General features: G+C 38.1%; 1 protein-coding gene across 4 annotated transcripts in view; it reads right to left on the bottom strand.

The window, feature by feature from the left end:
* EcR (Ecdysone receptor) overlaps window positions 1-21084 on the bottom strand; it is a 289167-nt gene that overhangs the window by 30916 nt on the left and 237167 nt on the right. For 2 of the 4 annotated variants that reach the window (XR_012451397.1, XM_074087733.1), the window contains exon 1: window positions 8851-9516. The exons of the other annotated variants lie outside the window; for them this stretch is intronic. Coding sequence is in view for 1 of the 2 variants with exons in the window: in XM_074087733.1 (XP_073943834.1) it covers window positions 8851-9166 (316 nt within the window). In the remaining variant the exon portion in view is untranslated. Of the gene's footprint in view, window positions 1-8850; window positions 9517-21084 lie in introns of those variants that run through there. 4 annotated transcript variants of the gene reach the window in all.

Here is a 21084-nt window from a genome sequence, read left to right as displayed (position 1 = left end):
AGATACGTCTATCGGCATATTGTTTTATAACATACAAACAAACGATTATGATCTTTAGGATGGTAGACCACATATTTGGCTGATGGTACCTACTACTATGCGGAACCCTCGGTACGCGAGGCGAGCTCGTTTATTAACATGTTTCTAGTCCACTAAGTGAGCTTTACGAGATGTTGTCATCACATCACAAAGATCTCATTGACAATGCATTTCTTTAATCAGACTATTTAGTTTGGTCCGTTATGGCATTTATGATCATAGATTGCGCGAAGCAGGATGCTATTTGAGTACAGTGCTAAGTCTGTTACTCTGTTCAGTCGTGCTCGTGCTTAAGACCGATCGCTCAAAAGATAGTAGATACCTACCAATAGTGATGCAAAATAACGATAACAATGAACAAAATTAAGAATAAAACTTTAGAATGGTTTGCTTAATACCTAACATACGTTATTGTTATTACTTCAAATAAATTCTAGAATTTATGCAACGCAGCGACTTTATTAACTTGAATAACACAAGTAAGTAGGAACCTTTTATGAGCAACTTATACTTAATTATTTTAAGTGACACTGAACATTCGCTCAGTAATTTTTTTAGCATTTTGCACATAAGTTTTCACACCAAATCAAATGTAAACAAAAAGCAAAAATGAAAAAAATCAATACCATGGCGCCCAGAACTTAAATTTGTATTAGGTTTATTCGTCTTAGTCCCTCTCTGTCTATTGTTATTGTACCGGTAATTATTTGTACCGATATGATTGATATTACTTATTACTCGTTTCATTTCGTAGCAACAAATCCTTTGTTTAACAATTAAAAAGAAACGATCGTGTCTTGGCAAAAAAAGAATGAAACCGACATTATCGGCAGTCGTGATTCACGGAAGATTATCTAACTAGATTATTGGTCTACATGGCATTGAGACCCCGTGATTTGTCTCAAGGTGGTTAGAGTAAGCGACTCGGCTCAGATAATAGACTGAACTAACAAGCGACGCGATGGCAGCGCGTGCGCAACGGAGCGCGACGCGCGCTCGACCGCATATCCGCTGCGATTCGTCTTCCTAGAGATCCTAGAGCACTATAATGTAAGATTACTTTTCAGACTACAAGGTATATTTCGGTTCTTTTATCTTTTCATTGTACTCGTAGTGTCTACTCTTGTGTCTGATATCATGTCAATCGTTCAAAGGTTAACTGGAAGAGATCTCTTTAAGGGATAAGTCCGCCTTTGTACGTCTTATTATCCTGTGTTCTGTTGTTTTTATGAACAATAAAGAGTTTTACAATACAAATCAATATATTCGTGTCATGTGATAAGATTATAAAAGTAGGTATGAATAAATTAATAGTAATAAAAAATTCGATCATATCCAAAAAAATCATTAAGAAAAATAAGATGTAATTTTGGAGAGCTATAACGTATTACGTATGTCGATGAACTTTGAATGTGAACCGGCGACGTCATATGTTTTTATGTTATACAACAGGTAGCATTTAGATTTTATATCACGTCCAATTCAATTGCTTTACGAGTTCGCCTAATTAATGGGTCTACTTTAACTGGGTGGGATCGCTAAGCAACAGCGTAACAAACCCAGACCTTGATCTAATAAATAATTGCCGTAGCGTGTGATTAGCAATTTCAAATCAATCCTTGATTCTGTGGATCGCCGCATACAAAGGCTGTTCAAAGCAAAGTTATAAAATGAGGGGGTCAGGCGGACCATTAGATTACTCAAAGGGTTGTCAAATCTAAACGATTTGGACCCTTTCGACTTAGCGAGGCAGCTGCTTGTTCAATGCAGATTATTATTTTAACACCATAGCCGGCTTAGGCGCAAAGTTGTCGTTTAATAGTTGCGAAGCTGATCCGATTTGTATGTTAATTACCGGACTTCAAAGTTTAAATGAAACGATCCTTAAATAGCCGCTCTAATGGCTCGACTGCGAGCAGTCATGACGAGATTATCTTGTCTTTAACACAACAGTTGTAATTGTAATCATTTCAAAGTAAGTAAAGTTACGATTGGATAAATTCGTGATTTGTTACTCATTACATTACAGTAATCTTGATGCTACGTAGATAAGTTATTACAGAAACGTTATTTTAATACTTGTGCTGTTCTTTGTTCGTTATGTAAGTATTAAGTATCCGAAAAGCAGATAAACAAGTAAGTAACATCCTGAAAGAGGTGGGGCGACCCCGATGATGAAGTGTCATCAATCATGATGAACCGTGACATCGGTAGGTATCAGATGGCAGATCATATTGAAACTGATATAAAACATTCTTGCAGGCGATTATTAGGTACTTACTACATAGCTACATGAAACGCAAAAATTAGAAAGTGGTGTTTTTATTTAATAACGGCGTGAAAAAACAAAATGTAAATGAGGTTTCGTTGACCATTTAATAAATTGCGCATAAAAGTAACAGGTCAGGATTCAAATATTAATCAATGACACAAATGGCATCGTCATTGTGGCCTTCTTCATATCATTGTTACTTCTGACTTGTCAAGAGATTAACAGCCTTAGTTAAACGAGGTCTATAACCCGTCCGATTAGCTATTCATAGCGAGAAACAAATCATTTCCGGCTAACTTAACCGGCAGCACACCATGAAGTAATTAGCAGTAGCCAACATGACGGCTACAGTTGGTTATTTATAAAGCGACGTGTCAAAAAACTGCGGCGACCTTGGCACCCCCGCGCGGACTAGTCAATACATTCACCTCAGGTGGGGCCCGTAGAACTCGAGTTGTGCCATTACTTACATGAGGTCTATCTTACAATTGCATACGCTATACCGTAGTAATTAGTAAATGAAATAACTACTGAATAACCGCTGTGGGCTGTGGTGTTATGGAATCAACAAAGAGAAAATGCCGTTTATGCTTCGGTTACAATAATATACCGTCCTATGTGAAATTCAAAATGTAAATTAAAAAAAAAGACACTCGAAACTCGATGTGATCTCAAAAACAATTGTTGGCGATGGCGATGCAGCGTATAAGAGTAAAGAAGTAATAAGTAATGTGGCAGATAGTTGGAACTTGCATTGAATATAGTATCAAACTTAAGAAGTTTTATACTATCCTCCTAACGCCCAGTACTTTATAAAGGACTGATTGTAATTTTAAATCAAACTATCACATATTATATAAAGTTTGATGTTCATAAATCAAAAATTAATTTGACTTGGCCGTTAGGAGGCTATATGCAATAATATAAACTACGTCCTCTAGGTTATCTTAAACAAGTTTAAGGCAGTGGACGCGACAGCTTGTCAAAATTATCAAACACTCGAAATAGTATACTTGCCAATTAATAAAACCAAATCACTTTATTAAACTAAAATGTGACTTTGATGGATGGTTTGTTATATTTAATGCGTATTATTCCAAAAAATGTTTTCATTTAACTCACGAAAAGGACGTTGCTTACTGGCAACCATAAGAATTCTCTTTTTTTACGTTTTTTGATGTGTTGTTTTCGATAAGATCAAATAACATTATTTCTTAGAAACTTGGATTGTTTTTCGCCGCACAAGTTAAAATAGAATAATCAATACGACAATAAAAGCCAACAAGTTAAATATAGGCATCAAACATTTTTTTCAAAATTTGATCTGATTGTATTAACTTCAGTCTTTATTAAAGTAACCCGCATAGTGACTCATTGAAACGTCAACAAAACTTTTTCTAAGTCATGGTAAGTCAATGCTATGAGAGATATAGAAACACATGCGGGCAAAGTTTAATACATCAACAATTTACTACGAATTTGATCGGTACTTAATGAGATTTTACTTCAAAAGTTGTAACAGTAGAAAATTCTTTGAAAGATATGCTCAAATTTAAGCTTCAAATTGTAGGAAGGTTGCAATACTTAACGCAAAACTAGCGCTCTAAATCGGTGTTTGACAAGGAAGCTAAAGCATGGCATTGAGATACACAAACTCGGAAGCAACCCTGAAATGGTTAAAACATTAAAGCATACATCTTTTGTACTGTACACAAAAGTGACGTCCGACCATCAGAAGGTTGCTATATTTTACTGGCAAATGTTAACACATTACAATGAATAAGATGATCTACGTGTACAAAAGCTAACGTTATCGCCTGATCAGCATAAAGCAGAATTCGAAGAATTCGATGTAGCGCGGTATATCGATATTAAGAATCAATCGAAAAAAATAATTTAATTGTATGGATACATCAATATCGCAATTCGCCTTGTTCTGGGAATTAATTGAAGCTTTCACTGGCACGATTATTAAAAGTGGTACAATAATGCCTTGCTTATAAACACTGACTGCATGAGTGAAACGAAAGTTTACCGCATCAGCGCGCATAGAAATCTCAACGCGCCAGGGTGATGATTTTCTAATTTCTCGACAGGATGATGCGATTTCTAACTCATGCGAACACGAGATGCAATGAAAAAATCTTAATCCAAAAAGTAGTCAAGTAAAAGTAAACCAAGTTTTAATAATCAAAGGGTTATATTTATGTACAGTAAGACAAAAATAAAGATTTCTTACAACTAAAATTTTAAACCAGCAGGTATATATAACAGTAGAGGGCTTCGCGAGATTAGACTGAACAGTAATTGTCAATTCACCATGCATGCATTTTGCCAGTTATATTTTTAATAATGATCTGTGCAGTCATATAAATGCACATGCGTTCTTTGTCAGGCGATGCGATTTACCATCAGAAGTCAGGAGTGGTCTCTAAACCGGTCCGACCGGCCGTAGTCGCTTCGTCGAAACACCACCATCCAACTCGCTACTTACTTAAATTGTTTATACTATATTACTTCGCAAATTGGAACTGTCTGAAATGACTCGAACTGCTGCACAGTTTTAAGTGCTCATGTGTTTTAATATCCTACAAGCAACAGTAGTAGAGATAAGTGGATACGTTGAAAGGCTCTGTATTTGGAATAATAGCATTTTACGTAGCAGTCGCGAATTTAAGATTCTTGGGTTTTAAAAATAATGTGGGAAGCTGGGTTGAGTTGGGTGCGAAGTATGACGAAACCGATACTTATTAATTTCGCATGTATTAGATTGTGCTGCAGCATTTGAAAACAAAATTAAAGGGATGAAGGCGTATAGATAGGTAGGTTCTTTTAGATTTAGTTTTGCTGCCATCAATTTGGAATTAGTAGGTAGGTACTCAAATAGACTTCCGCTTTCTAACATCTAACTAATGTATGTATAAGGGGACGCGGCCCTTCAATTTACTGCACTATCCCCTATTCACTAAAACGGTACTTACGTACTGTGATGTTTATTGGATTTTATGTTGTCTACGTAATCCATCCTAAAATTCATTAGTCCTTTTATACCGGAAATTAGCTACAGTTCTAATTTTTAGGTTGGCAGATAGAACAACATTTTCAAAGAGGATCTTATTTTAGTTACTTGGTGATTTATCATACCTCAAGGTTGGCAAGTTACGCATCTTAACAATACAGCTATAATAAATTTTCCGCAATAACCTTAGAGCTATGCCGCGATAAGAATTAGTCACTCCATCCAAGGCATGCCTCCTACACCATACTTACTGAGTGGTCGCTAATCAAACATGTTGTACGTAGACAAATACGTGCTAGGAAATGGGTGGGACGTTTCATAGACTTATTAAGTTCAATTCAAAGGACTCTATTGTTAACTTCCCCGATCTCTCGTTAATTAATGTATCTTTGTTTTGTGGATAATAGACGAACTATAATGTCCCGAATCTAGTATTCGTATCAACTGCTCAGAATCGGTATGAAATAACAATCAAATAGTGGTACGGTTTAATACTGAGAATACACCATAAATACACGTTAGGTAATTATTCATGTTTCTAAATGAAATGAAATCAATAATACAAAACATTTTACTTAACTGGAATATTCAGATAAGGGTAAGGCCGCGAATTTTAACCAATGTGACATAGAAATAACATAAAAAAAATACGTGACGTTACCATAAAATGTAACGCAAATTTTTATAAAGCCTAGATCAAACTGGTAAAAATTCCCATTAGATAACGTATGTATGAAAAAAAAATACATGTCAAATAATAAAGTGAAGTTTTTATTTTTACTAGAACTTTCTGACGATACTGATCTTAAATCTGTCCTATATGAAATCTATAGAGCTAAACATGAGAATGTGGAAGTAGAAGTACCCTCTAGTTGACGAACATCTTTCCAAAAGTGTATCTTTACATGCCTCTCTAACACTGACAATAAGGTGCACATTTATAAGCATAACGAATTTGGATGTGGTTTTTTTATTCGACTGGATGGCAAACGATCAAATGAGTAAGAGATCACCACCGCCCATAAAAATCTGCAACGCCAGGGGTATTGCAGACGCGTTGCGAACCTAGAGGCCTATGATGGGATACCTCACGTGCCAGTAATTTCACCGGCTGTCTTACTCACCACGCCGAACCACAACAGTGCAAGCACTGCTGCTTCACGGCAGGATTAGCGAGGAAGATGGTGGTAGCAATCCGGGCGGACCTTGCACAAGGTCCTACCACCTAGTTGTGAGCATGCTTGTGACTTCGACTGTACAAGCTATTAAATACCTCAAAGAAATGGCCAAAACCCTAAATCACAGGTTTTACCAATTTAGGAAGTAGTATCTTAGTTAAGTGGACAATGTAAAAAGATGTTTTTGGAAATAAATTATTATGATTATTAAGTTTAGGTAACAAATGAACTAAGTAGGTAAGTGAATCTCTCCGTTTGTCTCTCACTTTAAATACGCTATGCATGTAGCAGGACGTGAACACAGAACTCGCCACAATTCTCTTGTGCCGATCCCTGCACCTACAGATTAAAATTTATTTAACTTCAAAATATCCATCTAACTAACTTACTGTGCGTGCAGTCATTGGAAACCTAATAATAAACTGGTGTAAGTTAGAATTTTTCTGTGTGAACTTCCCTTTACCACATTTTTTCGTTACGTTATGTACAAAATACGTAGCATTTTGTAAAAATGTAACGTAATCGTAACGAAAGTGTAACGTATTTTATACAAAAAATCGTTTATCATGGTGAATAACGACATTTTGAACATAATAACACATGCCACTTACATGGAAAAGATTACCCTATCGTATGAAAAAACAACCAGTTAAAAATAATCACTACTTACCCTTAAAATCGAACAAGCACTTTCGACGTTTTTTCGAAAAAAAACCTCCGCGTCACTTTTGATGGCTGTTTGTCAACAAACTGATGAGATTTTTTTATCTCATCGATGTTGCCCTATTAGAGTATTAGTTGCCAGTGTACAAAAACAAATTTCTACCGAAATTGGCGTTAAAGGTAGCTTAATTAAGCGTCACCTAAGTATTCGTAACGAAAACGTGGTTTTTTTGGCACGTGAAAAGAAATAAATATAAAACATGAAAATTATTTGATTATCATGATTCCGCAATCGGTAGGACTATCGTTATATCATAAAATTTTGTTTAAACAAAATCATGATCATGAGAAGTTAAATAGCATGAAAATAATAAGGTATTAAGTACTCGTGGTCAAAAAAAATAGTCAATTTTCGTTACGTTTTGGACGGTAATATATTTTTATTATTTTTTTAAAAGGGTTTAAATCAATTATCTCATTTGCGACCTTGAGAGTTTATATCGTGTCATATAATAAAAATAAAATTAAACCTCTAGGTGTTATCAGTTTTTTTTTATCAGCGTTCCAAATTTGAAACGTCCAAATTGGTCAAAATTCGCGGCCTTACCCATAAGGGTTATTTTTTTCAAACAAATAAATACCGAACATGAATTTGGATTTTTTGATTTTTTTTTAAACTACCGTGAGATTCACTCATATTAAAATTTAAAGAATGATATTGTGAAGAAGGGCTACGGATACGGATTAGCCCGAAACATGTCGAGCTAAACTCGAATTAAGACGTGAGTTATCTGGGACAATATCATTTAAATAAATACCGGTACAAGGACCGATACCTACACCTAGTTAAATTGGTACCAAGATTTTGGGCGCAAAGAGGAACAAACCAATTTTCGCAGAAAGCGCATTACATTGAAAACATGCAATAGTTGTTTGTTGTACCAACCAAGGCACCCCGTACTAAAATTATGGTAGGTACATGTCAACCAACACCTACAGACGGTCTTCTCACAGGAATATTGCGGTTATTTTTAAATAGCCCGCCCACATACAATCTGTCATAGAGGCGATTATTCACATCACATCAGCTTAGCGATACCTAGTTTTTTATTCTTGGATAATGTTGGATAAGTGGAAATTACCTATGATAAAACTTGAAACTAAAATCCCATTCAGGTTTGTTTATCTCGGGTTTGTTAGTACGAATACCTACCTAGTCATCAAATAAAACTGCAGTTAGGTAGGTACGTAGGAAGTAGGTACCTAGCCCTGTTGCATTAGCAATTAAAACAGGAGTGGCTAAGTTAAAGTGTTTGCCTGACAATATTATAAACAGGTGCTAAGCTGGCTTGTAGTTATGTGTAAAGTGTATTACTGTTATTATATTACTCATTCATTATCACACGCGTAACTTTCAGTCACATTGCAAATGTCAGTGCGACTCCAAACCACTAAATAACTAATAGTACTACCGTCTCGATAAAGCAGCTGCAGTACCGAATGTGGGTAAACAAAATAGTGTCATTTTGTGTCATAGCGCGGGGCACGAAGACATCGGGCCGCGCAGCGCCCGGTCAAGGTATCCGGGCCAAAGGTCGATGACAGCGACACCGGCTCGCGGTCTCCGCCCGCCAAAAACAAACTGCCGAGCAATTCTAACTAGACACTACTAATCTAACCTGAGGAAATAGACTCGTTTTCAGACTTCGGCGTGGTCGGCGGCATAGGCAACGGCATCGACGGCAGCGGCTGCGTCTGTTGCTGCTGCTGCATCGTGCAAGTATTGCCCAGCAAGGACTGCGCCGTGTTGTATGACAACCCATCGTCGTATCCCCAGAGCTCGAGCCCGCCGTACTCTGGCGAGGCGAGCGACTCCGGAGACATAACCATCGCGGCCGGCAGACCCAGAGCTGAGGACGACGTCACTTCGGACGAGCTCTCCTCGAGCATTCGCAGCGTCTGGAAGCCCCCGTTGTTGGACCAGCGGCGTCTCATGTCGACGAGCGCGTCACACGCTCCGAAATCCACAATCGCCGATGGACATCCTACGCGGGCTTTCACTTCACTTTTCCTTCGCACTGATCCAACTTCTAAAACACGCACAACACCGCGCTTCTAATCTAACCGTTTTACACCGTAAATAAGCATTGGTAAAACTAGCAAACGTCTCAACTTTCTTGTTACAACGCAAACCGTGCACAGGTGAAACTAATACTAGTCTCACTAAATTGTTTTCTATGGTACGTAGTTAGCGGTTGGGGAAACGAGAGGAATACGTTTCGTTCGCGCGACCGTCGTCAACGGAGTACGTAGAGGCAGCGAGCGCGCGACGCGGCCGACCGAGCTCTCACTGCCACGGTCGAGTGCGACGTCACGTCACGGTACCCCGCGCCCCCCGCGCCCGCCGCGCCCCTTCGCGGCCCGCGCGCGCAGCCGTGGCACACAAAGTCGAGTCTCCGGCGACATTATGTAGCGCGCCGATAAAACCCCCTCAATTTTCAAAGCAACTCTATCAAAACAACTTCGCTGCTTGTTATTTAACTGGGAAAAAGTTATACGTACTTACCTGTTAAATTTAAGTTAACGTACCTAATAATTGCTCAAATAATTGTGCCTGCACGTGCTGCTGCTGACGTAACAGTACCTGCTTATAAAAAATACCTAATTTACCTATCATTATTTTATTTTAATTTCTAATCAAACTATTGCTCCACAACCACAATACTAAGTACAATATTCATGTAAAATTCACTAATAAACCCATTGTAATTTGTAATATATTCAATAGGTACTTAACAACTTCTAAGTAGGCACCTTAAAAAATACTTTGTTAAAATTAACACATAGAACGAACTTGTGTGTGAGGTATTGCCAGGTTGAAGTTCAGAAAAACGTGCCAAATTATGGCTGAAACCTTCCAAAAATAAGGACCAGAATGCGAATTGGACTTTCTAAGTTTAAAAATGATAGAGCAATTTAAGCTTAGCAATTGCTTTGGCGGATTAGGCAGTCAACGTAATGCTGACTAATAAAATGGAGTTCAGATAGTACCGTCTCTCACAAACCCTTCATTTCAATTCAATCACATAATGTCGGAAGCAATGATAACGTAGCAGCCTATTGCAGTATCAGTTCAGTTCGGTTATGAACTTGGATAACCTACCACACTGTATTTAGTAGTAGGTCGACGCGAAAATTTCGCAAGCCCAGTAAAAAGGTCAATGTTAAGAGGTCAGCCCACCGAACGCGTCGTTCGCAACCCAGTTAGAAATAAACCGCCCATTCAATTGACATAATATTATTTTATCATCCCAGTTCACAATCCATGTACCTATCTGACATGAGTGACACATTTGAGATGTAAAGCGTGCCACACTGACACAAAAATCGGCAATGTCCTCAATATTAGCGACGACCTGAATTTCAGGTACTTATCGCCAGCCACAAAATCTAATTTCGAAGCGATCGCACCGTTCTATATACATTTCGGTTTTAGTTGGAACAGTGTTTCGCGAACCTACTATAAGCGGAGCAGTGGCTGTGCTCGTGGATTTGGGGTCGAGATGTGGATAGATAAGACGTAGTGACGCGGACGCCATGATTGGCTGACTGGCGTCATCGAATCACGTGTGTAGGAGCGTTGACCGCCAGTGTTTTGGAAATACTTATGTACAAAGTCTATATACCTACCTTTGCTAACGATCACAAGCGACTCTATTATGAGACAAATAGTGCCAATTTCAACAATAAATAGCGCAAAACAGCAGAACAAAACAAAAAATACATGAATTCATACCGTGATCGCCTAGCTAAAGAGCTACTTCAATAATTTGAGAGTTCACTTCCAAAGTCAAATATAGACTAGACAGCATATGCAGATAATTTCAGATTTGTAGAGCTACATTTTATCGACAGCAATACGTAGGTAGGTAGGTAAAAGAAATACTGGCCACGTACTGTTTAAAACCGGCCAAGAGCGTCTCGTACACGCCCAGGATAGGGTTCCGTAGCCATTACGAAAAAATCAAATAATATTTTTCTAAACATTTCGTATTGTGTACTGAATCTTCCAAGTTTAGGTATATTTTATACCTTAGGCTGCTATTTACTTAAACTACTAATAATTCTCAAGCAATCTTAGCCGCTATAATTTACCTTGTAAATTGGATATATTTACTACCATTCTGAACTTTTTCAAGTTTTTCCACCCAACACCTTAGATTTTAGAGGGGGGGGAGGAACCCCCGGTTTCAATTAAAATTTGCACTTTAAAGTTGAATATTTCGCAAATAGATCACTGAATAGAAAAATTGTCTTACCAATCCCCCAATGGACCTATCGAATATCGAACGATACCCCACATTATAGGGTTAGTCGAGAAAAAAAATCACCCCCCTTTACGTCTATGGGAGGTACCCTAAAAATTTTTAACTTTTTTTTATTGTACCACTGTCGGCGTGACTGATATGTATATTCATGTCAAATTACAGCTTTCTAGTAGTAACGGTATCTGAGCTTACTCGCGGACAGACAGACAGACAGAAGGACAGACATGGCGAAACTATAAGGGTTCCTAGTTGACTACAGAACCCTAAAAAGGGAGTAGAAAATAATGCTGTATTAAGTATACATAAGTACAGCTACAGTATTATTGTGAGAATATTTTTTTGCAATTTAGTGATTTTCACTCTTTCTTTATCTACTTTGTACATCTTTACCTGCCGTTTGCCAAATTTCAAACCGGTTTCCTAATATGAAAATAAATACACTTTCAAAAAGTTGTATCTTCTGATTACCTTAACCTCGGAACTTATTTTTTTTCATAACTCCAAGGAATCGCATTCGATCTTGACTTGACTGACAGACATGTCAAATAAAGAGCGAACCCTAAAAATTTCAAATTGAAACGAAATAACCCAGGCTCGGACCTGGTTTTTAATGTGTTTATGTAAAATAAAGAGTTGTACATATATACGAGTTTTCCCATGAGTAATTAGTTACTTTTAAACCTCTGACACTTTATTAAAACGTTATTTACCGCACAAATCTTTCTTAAACGTGAAATGTTACTAAAATCCGATCGTAACTTCTCTTTGTTTGGGCAATCGTGCGTGCAAGGAACTACGATTGGTTCTTACCCTGCCCCGCCCGCTCCCCGCGTCGCTTCTCTTTGCCGAATTACTTAGCATTTAGGTATCGTTCTCGAATGTTTACACGTTCCGATTTCGTTTCAATATCTATACCTATAAAAGAGTAACGTAACTGACCTGACAGACAACGCGCAGCCTAAACCACTACAGATAGAGACTTGGAACTGTGGCAGATATATTCCTTAGGGCGCCCTGTAGCTAGATGGGACGATGATATTGGTAAGACAGCGAGCAGGGAATAGAGAAGGAGAGTTGAAGATAGAGTTCAGTGGGGTGCCGGTGAGCGTGTGTGTGTGTGTGTGTGGGGGGGGGGGGTTAAGGGGGGATATGTCCAGCAGTGGACTGACACAGGCTGGTTGTGATGTCCTATAATATAGGACTTGCAAAGGTACAGTAAGAAGGTGTTTTTCGAAATTGCCACGGGATGGGAAGCCAGACTGTTTTCACGGAGCAGGGCCTTTGGCAGAAGCTAGTTTCTCATAAGTAAACATAATCCGACGGATCACACCGGATGGCCTCTGTTTTAAATGCTACACAGGCGATAATGAGGCCATTAGCATTCGTTTTAATTAGTTCCTCAATTTACTAAATTCGGTCTAGTTGCGGGGAAATAGCAATTCCTAGCGTACTTAGTACTTTATACATACCTACGTGCTAGATCTATCAGTAGCGCCGAGTAAACATTTTCAATAAGCAACTTGGAGAGTGACAGAAGAGTGAATTCTATAATAGACATGCCTTCGGATGTAACAGCACCAAGTTAGTGTATACTATCTTTGCCATACTTGTCATCAATAACATCAACACAAAATTTAGGCAACCCGTTGTGATTCAAGTTGTTACAGCGATACGCCACCCACTGATGTTTACTATTTGACGTGTTAATTGATAGAGATTTAACGACAATTAGTTACGCTACAGCTGTACAATGAGAGATACTAGTAGATGAACTTAAAACGAATAACGTTTTCTGAACGACCAGTAAGCAACTCGACCTCAATTGTAACGATCGTTGACAAACTGTAGCGAAGTCTAAATGGCCTTTCCTGCTATGATTCGCCACAGCCTTGACTCTTGTTTTCCCGGCTAGAATCGTCTATTAACAAATCAAGGAATTAATTCTACTTTTTGCTCAGTTTTCATTAAATGTAAATTAGAGATAAAATTAATCGAAGGCAGTCTTCGCAGCTACATCATTACCGGTTTTGTGATGTCATTACGAATCGTATTAAAGTAATCTTTACCTGCCGAATCGAAGTTTATTTATTGTTCCGGGCAGGATTCGCCTTCGCAGCTCTTTGGATTGATGGCCATTATCTTCAGTCTGGAGTGCTTTATGATTTGATGCTTCTTGCCATTAATGGTCGCTAAAAGCATTTCATTAAAACCTTGCGAATCGCCAATTGGTTTTAAGTTTATTGTTTTCTTTATTAATCGTTGCGGAGCGAAAACCACTTGTCATGCGGACGGGGGCTACGGCTGCTAGCCGCACGGAGATTTATGAACGACGAATTCTACATACCGAGGAATGATTAATGTAATGTAATCGAATGTTGGCTTCCAGCCATTCTGTCCTTTTGTTGCGGTTTTGCGTGAATATGGAAGCAAACAAAGTGATACGAAAGATCTTGCAACCGCAACGATTTTATAAGTTGTTGCTAAGTTTACCAGTTCCGGGGAAAGCAGCATATTGTTCGCCTTACCTGTAACAAAAATGTATGCATCCGTTAGAAAAGCAATGGATCACCATGAATGTGCATGACTAACTATATGACATCTCGTAAATCATAACGAACATATTCACTGTCATTACCACCGGTGCATCAACTTTTTCATATTTAAATTGTGAAATGTTACATTCAGGTACCATAACAAGATTATAAAAACAAGAAAATCTAAATTATCGAACGCGATCTGCAAAAGCATGACGAGGTGTAAGACGATGCTCTCGAAGCTTTCTCGGTAGAGCGCACTTGATGTTAGCCGACGGTTTATGGGAGTTATGGATTACCTAGGGCTTTACTTGCAGCTTTAATGTCCTTTTCAGTCGGCTGGTTGTGCGTCGTTGTCATGTTTTTACTAGCGATGTGCAGGCGCATAAAAAGTGGACGCGGCGGAATGGTTTGCGCAAGCGCAATTAAGACCAAGGTCTCCGGGTTATCAAACCCGTGTCGGCGATGCCGGCCGCGCCTCGCCGACGTCGCAAAAAAATATAGCGAATAATGAAGTCGATGGTATTAAAAGATAATAGCTGGACTAACACGCTGTGTCCTTAACTTTGTACACCGGTCGCCGTGGCGTAACAAGCCGAGCAACTTGATGCAGCCTGTCGACTTGAAGGAACTAACTACGGCTCGTTTAATTCAGTACATTGTTTACATGAGAGACGCAGCAGAGTGCATGACGTGGAGCACATGTTTCCACCGGGGCCGGAATACACTGTTTTTATACTTATGACAAATTCCAATGCTGCAGGTGGGGAAACATTACTTGAGAATTTCTGCTAAAGACCAATCAATTCTGACTTCTGACTTGGCAGTTTGACGAAAATGAATATCTTTCCGTTCTATTTTAATAAACACTCTTAAATTTATGTTAGATCTAATAAAGTGGCCTTAGGAAGTTAGATAAAGCTAAAAGTGGCCCAATCGCGCGACCTTGACGAGGCAGTCGGCAAATCAACAATAACTTTAATCTTTGCCCTAGATATCTTTAGGCAAACCGCATTACAAAAAACAAGACGAACGAGTCTTTCAAAATCATACGTGCAATTTCTAGCGTATAGTGGGTCAGTGAATGGTTCTGGCCAAGAGCCATGGACCGACAAGTCAAGGCTAGAGAGCATCCATTGCATACGCAACAAAATCCTGTTCGTTGACTCTTATGCACTTGACAGACACTGATGTCATTCGCACCGATGCAATGTGACCTGCTAAGGAACCATGTTACCGTTCCTCGCAGTCACATGAACGCTTACATAATGCCTAGACAATGTTATCTGATGCTCAAGTAAACGTAGCCTTTCTGCAGTGAGCTTTGGTTGCACTTTCGCTTGGACACATTTGCAGTCTTCAATCATTCGAAATCTCATGCGCAAGTCGTGGGAATGATAATGAACTTTACAATTTGTGAGTTAGAGTTTACATTCAATACAATCGTTGAGTATTATGTCGTTTTGCAATCGCAGTTGCCAATAGTATCATTTACGTGATGTAACTATCGAGTCCGAGGAGTGATATGAAATTGCAGGCGTGATCGAGGGCTGTGTCGGTTGCGGATTGTATTGTTAGTCCCTGGGAACCAAACTGGGAGCCAGTGGTGCGTGCTTCGCGCCAATTACTCCCAGGTGATGATGCTCTAATCATAGAAATAAACTTAACTGTTCTTCAAAAATACTTACCATCGCATCAGGGTAGCGGTGTTCTGGAGTGGAACAAAATTGAAACAGAAAAGGAGCACTTAGCTCTAATTAGATTGAATTCGGAAGGATGTTTTTCTTCAGCACCGCAGCATGCCGAAGCGGATATTAATCATGATTAAAGTCAGCGAAATGTAATAATTGGGACCGGCGGTGTTTTACGAGCTTATTTATGAGTTTTCTCGCAAGACTAAGTTTTTTGAAGAAAACAAATTTACTGAAAATATGCCTTGTTTAACAAACGCTTTATGAGGGGCCTGTGCAAACAGCCGACCTACGACTGTTTATAAATTAATGTTAATATTGAATAGGTAGTCTAGACTAGAACCCTTAAATTATACAAAATAATATATTCAGAATTATATTATTTAGCTGTTGAAACGAAAATAGAAATCTGCTTATTTTTAGAAGATTACCAAGAAAGTAACTTCGAATATTCTGTGTAAAAAGAATACCTAATCAAGTCAAGACGCTTGCGGATCAATGACCTTTCACATAAATTTACAACTTGTTACACCGAATTGATAGTAAAATAACTTATTGTCATTGTATCCACATCAACAATACGATAATCCCTTATTTTGTCCGCCAATCAATATCTAAGACGGATCGGAATTATATTGCAAATGGGTCACCACCGGACACGAAACGTCCGCGCCTCACGACCGTTGCGCACTGCGCGTGAGTCGTTTACGGAATGCATTTCATACGTTGCGTAACACATTGTCCTCACTATTGCTGGATTCACCACATCAACAGTAGGTGCGATGGCACCACGATACATGCAATTGGGAAAGATGAATTCTATTACCAAGCAGGCTATAGCATAGTCTTGTTAGTAATCTACTGGTTATACTCTGCGTATACCCGTACCACTTAGTGGGAGCTTTTTGTTAACATTACTGATGTCATCACAAGTTTTTACAGCGTCGTCATTAGAACTTAAGATACGGTTCAAATAATGGCTCTGCTTTTAAAATAGAACAGTCATTTTATGCGTGTGGGGTTGTGGTGTTTTAGATAGTGTAGGAAGATTTTTAAGCAAGCGAGGGCTTTCTTTGTCAAGATCGAGGAGTAACTATTGGTACTCAAAACACTGCATACATAGTCTTATTATTTGAAACCAACTTTTTCCAACTAAAACAAATATCTAAAGTCGGTATCTTCAACAAGCGGTCGCGTAGAGCAATTTCTCACTATCAGCCAGCCGTAGAACAATACGTCTTCAAACATTTTTTTATTTTCGTACACTTTACACAGACGATTCATTTCTTTGACGTGAGCCGTGTCGAGTGTCAAAGAAAACGTTGACTTCAGCTAGCACATAGGGAATTTGCCAAATAACATGCCTTCATAGTTAAAATAGGAACAGACTGACAGCCTAAGTCGCCTCCCGCTTCCTTGCCAACTTTGCAATTAGACAGAATAATAAGTTTCTTATTTTAAAAAACAACCACATCTGCAGAGCTACCTCGTTATTTGTAAAGTTTTTGCTCGGATTATTTAAAGATCAGCGGTATTCCACGGGCCAGATGCGATTTAAGTACTTGAACCATAAGGAAGTCTCAATTTTGTCCGTGTCATATTTTGTTTTATGAGGGTAATTAAGTTTGAAATGAATGTTGAGAATATATTTGAAGAGGAAGCACGGATCCTGGATAAATAAACATCAATCGGTAATCACTAACGAGGCAAACAGGGTTTCATTTGAACAGTCACAATAATGGCAGAGGTTGATGAGTTATGAGTTGAAGATTGGACTAGAGCACTGCGAATAACATTGGTAGCGGCGCAAATTGAAGGTAATTACGGCTAATTGCAAGTCACGGTCATGGCCAATAAGCACCAATAAGCAATAACATGGGAACTGAGGACCGAAGGTCTACGTGAGACAACCGTGTTGTCATTATTACTTGAACCACATTGTCATGTAATTTATCTACCGACGAGTTAATAACACTGATAATTTACAATGAAGGGACATTGTTCTCTAGAGTTTTCGTCCTGCCCTTTTGTACAATTTTCGCCGTATGATTTTGCATAATTTTTCCTTGCACGTATTTCTAAAGATATGTAGGTTTAGTAGAAATTCCACGTAACCTATTAAAGCGATGCCAACAACGGTCTGTCGATGGACACCTACGAACGCTCGCCCTAGTTGCGCTGGACTAAAGCCAACGGCTTTAGGTATTTCCAGATATCTATCTCGATTTGTTAGAGCTGATCCTTTAATGCTACTAGATAGGAGACTTGCTCCCTGAATGTTAATGTCTATTTCGATCCGCCTAATTTCCGATTGAATTTTAGATGCTGCTAGCTGAAGTAATTGAATTTACTTATGTCTGAAGCACAAAAAGTGATTCAACTTTGAGAAAGTGGTTTAGATTAGAGAATGACCCCTTTTGTAGATTAAGATTAGTCTTTTCCCGTCACTGACGTACAGCTTACGTATGTGTTTGTTACTCAAACACGTCGATAACGATCTCGAATCAATTTACAATCACACATCCAATACAAAACGGCTTGGCAACCGAAATTCACTTATCATTATTGTTATTCATCTCAGTGCGTCATGCAACACAATAGTTTGGTGCAAATAGGAGACTTTGAGCTCGAATTTCATTCAACGACAGCTTGCATTACATATGTAAATGCTCAGGTCTTTATAACATTCGAGAAGGTTACTAGCGATGGGTATAAGAACATAAAGGGAAAATCGTCTAGTCTAGTGGACTACAGTCATTATAAATGATACAAAAGTAGATAATTAGTTGAATCCAACGGTCACTACGGCTAAGGCTACTCTTTGAGCAGCATATGCTGACGCCGACGCCTATTGTCACAATTATAAACTTTTATTTTGTACGAAATCTTATTTAATGTGTTTTGTGGCAATAACTGTTTTTTCTTTCTGTCTTTCTTTCTTTTTTGACTCACCTATAAAAGCAGTCTAGTTTCACCTAAAACCATTAAGTACATTTAATCAGATTTGCATTAGGTGAAGCCATTACACCAGATTTTTATTTATACAAGAACCACCAAACTCTTGAGTGCATTGTTGTTATAACGTTATAACTAAAAGGTTGGCTTCAAAAAGTTGGACCATGTGTCTACCGGTAGTTAACCATATGTACTACAAACCGACTGACTCGTACTCGACGGACGAGTCGTACTAGCGCAACGAGAGTTCCGTACAAATTTGTACGTATCTATTAATATTCAGTGCTAGCAAAGCCCCAAGTACGCAGTAGGTATGGGGTCTATTTAGGCGGTTACTGTACTGACAGACGGACAGAAAAAAATAAGATTTTTCTTATTAACTGTGCTATGAGAGCTACCTCATACCAAATTTAAAGTTTCTGGGACTACTGCAAGTATCCTACAGGTTTTGATTCCCCAGTAATTTGTAGGTTTGACAAACATATTATATAGACACACCAGTGATGTAATTATAGGTTGCAAAAACATCAACATATACAAGTAATTTTCAAGTAGCTTGAAACTCTACGTAAACCCTCATTTCTTCACACACAGTTCTACAATATAAGTGTCGCGCGGGTCATGGGCACGTCTCGAGGTATTTATAGGGTCGTAACTCAGCAATGATCGAACGAAACCGGTGGTATTACCGCCCATTGTTCGGGCTAGGAATAAATGGCGCTCGCCGGCGATATGTGCACTTGTTTTAACTTCTCTTTTCATTGTTTTGCCCAAAGGGCAGGGATAGACTCGGGATTTATGCGACAGCCAATTTAATACCTGCGTAAACTATTTTTTTTCTAATAATTCTATGTGTTGGTTAAAACTTGTTATTTGTTTTGTTAGAAAATTTCTGTCGTCAAATAATTAGCCCTATTTTTTTAATAATGACTGTTTTTAGGGTTCCGTATATCAGACTAACGGAAACCTCGTAGGATCGCTTTGTTGTCTTTTCGTCCGTCCGTCCTTCTGTCAACTCTTTTTTCAGGGACACGCGTATCTTGAAATGTAGTATGAAGGTAGCTCATAAAAATCACCAATAATAAAAATCCGAAAAAAATTAAATTCTCAAGTCAATTTACCTCACCATTTTTACAATTTAAATACATCATGGCATAGCTCGGTCAAAATAAGTTTACTGTAGGTACATACACGTAGCTCTACAAAAATAACTTTTCCTCGACAATTCTTATTTACGCGTGACAGTTCCTATTTCACAAAGGCACATGTTATTTCTTTACGGCCATCCAATATGAATGTTATGAAACATTTCTACTCGGAACATAAAATTAAAATTATGTACTTGCACATGAAACTACAATACTTACAAGAATATGCGGTTTTAAATGTTTATTTACCGACCAAAAAATTACTTTCATCGCAGAGTTGGTTTGGTTTGGTAAATTCAGGAAATAGTCCTGATAAAAAAATGGTCATTTTATAAGTTTCATATACTTAGTAGGTAAATATGAAAAGAACCGGTCATATTGAGTAGTCGTATCGTTTTCAAAGTGACATGACAAATTTTTTATACGTATTACAGTTGCAGTTAAGTTTTCATTGCTACTCGGAAAGGAAATAATTTTACGTACAATTGTTTTATAAGAAATATTGCGATTGAAGAAAATGTCATTACGACACGGTTCTGTGTTGGCCTAGAAATAAAATTGGCCCACTGTACATGCAATCATAATCTTGTTGTACCCAGGTATATAACGTCACCTGTAATATGAGAATTCACCTGTAAAATGGAGAATTTTCAGGAGAGGCCCAAATGTAATTTACAAATAAGATACAGTAAGCAATTATTACAAAAATGATTACAATAATAATAAGGTGTTAATTAAATAACGGAAATTCATAAACTACTAAAGTACTTTGCTCAGAATAGTAAGAATCGATTACACTATCTTTTAAATCATGTTGTGTTTGTGTTCTTAAATCCCTTTTCTAATTGTAATTATTTTTGTAATAATTGCTTACTGTTTCTTATTTGCAAATTACATTTTGGCCTCTCAATTTTCATATTAATATAACAGGTGTAAAATCATATTGCAGGTGACCTGGGTATACCTGGGTATACCTGGGTACAACAAGATTATGATTGCATGTACAGTCAGCCAATTTTATTCCTAGACCACCACAGAACCGTGTCGTAATTAGATTTAACGTCATTCGATGAATATTGTTATAGACAAATGAAAAATAATAAACGTTAAGAGTAAATAGCACACGAGAACATAATATGTAATTACGGCCAGCTATAAATAACTTTTTGACTTTTAATTTTATTGAACGCAAGACACAATAGCTCGGAACTGAACCGAGTGCCCTTTTATAAACCTTTATAACCTTTAAATAATTTC

This window comes from Choristoneura fumiferana, chromosome 5, assembly GCF_025370935.1.
Source record: "Choristoneura fumiferana chromosome 5, NRCan_CFum_1, whole genome shotgun sequence".
NCBI classification, from domain to species: Eukaryota; Metazoa; Arthropoda; class Insecta; order Lepidoptera; family Tortricidae; genus Choristoneura; species Choristoneura fumiferana.
This window is presented reverse-complemented; position numbering and strand designations above follow the sequence as displayed.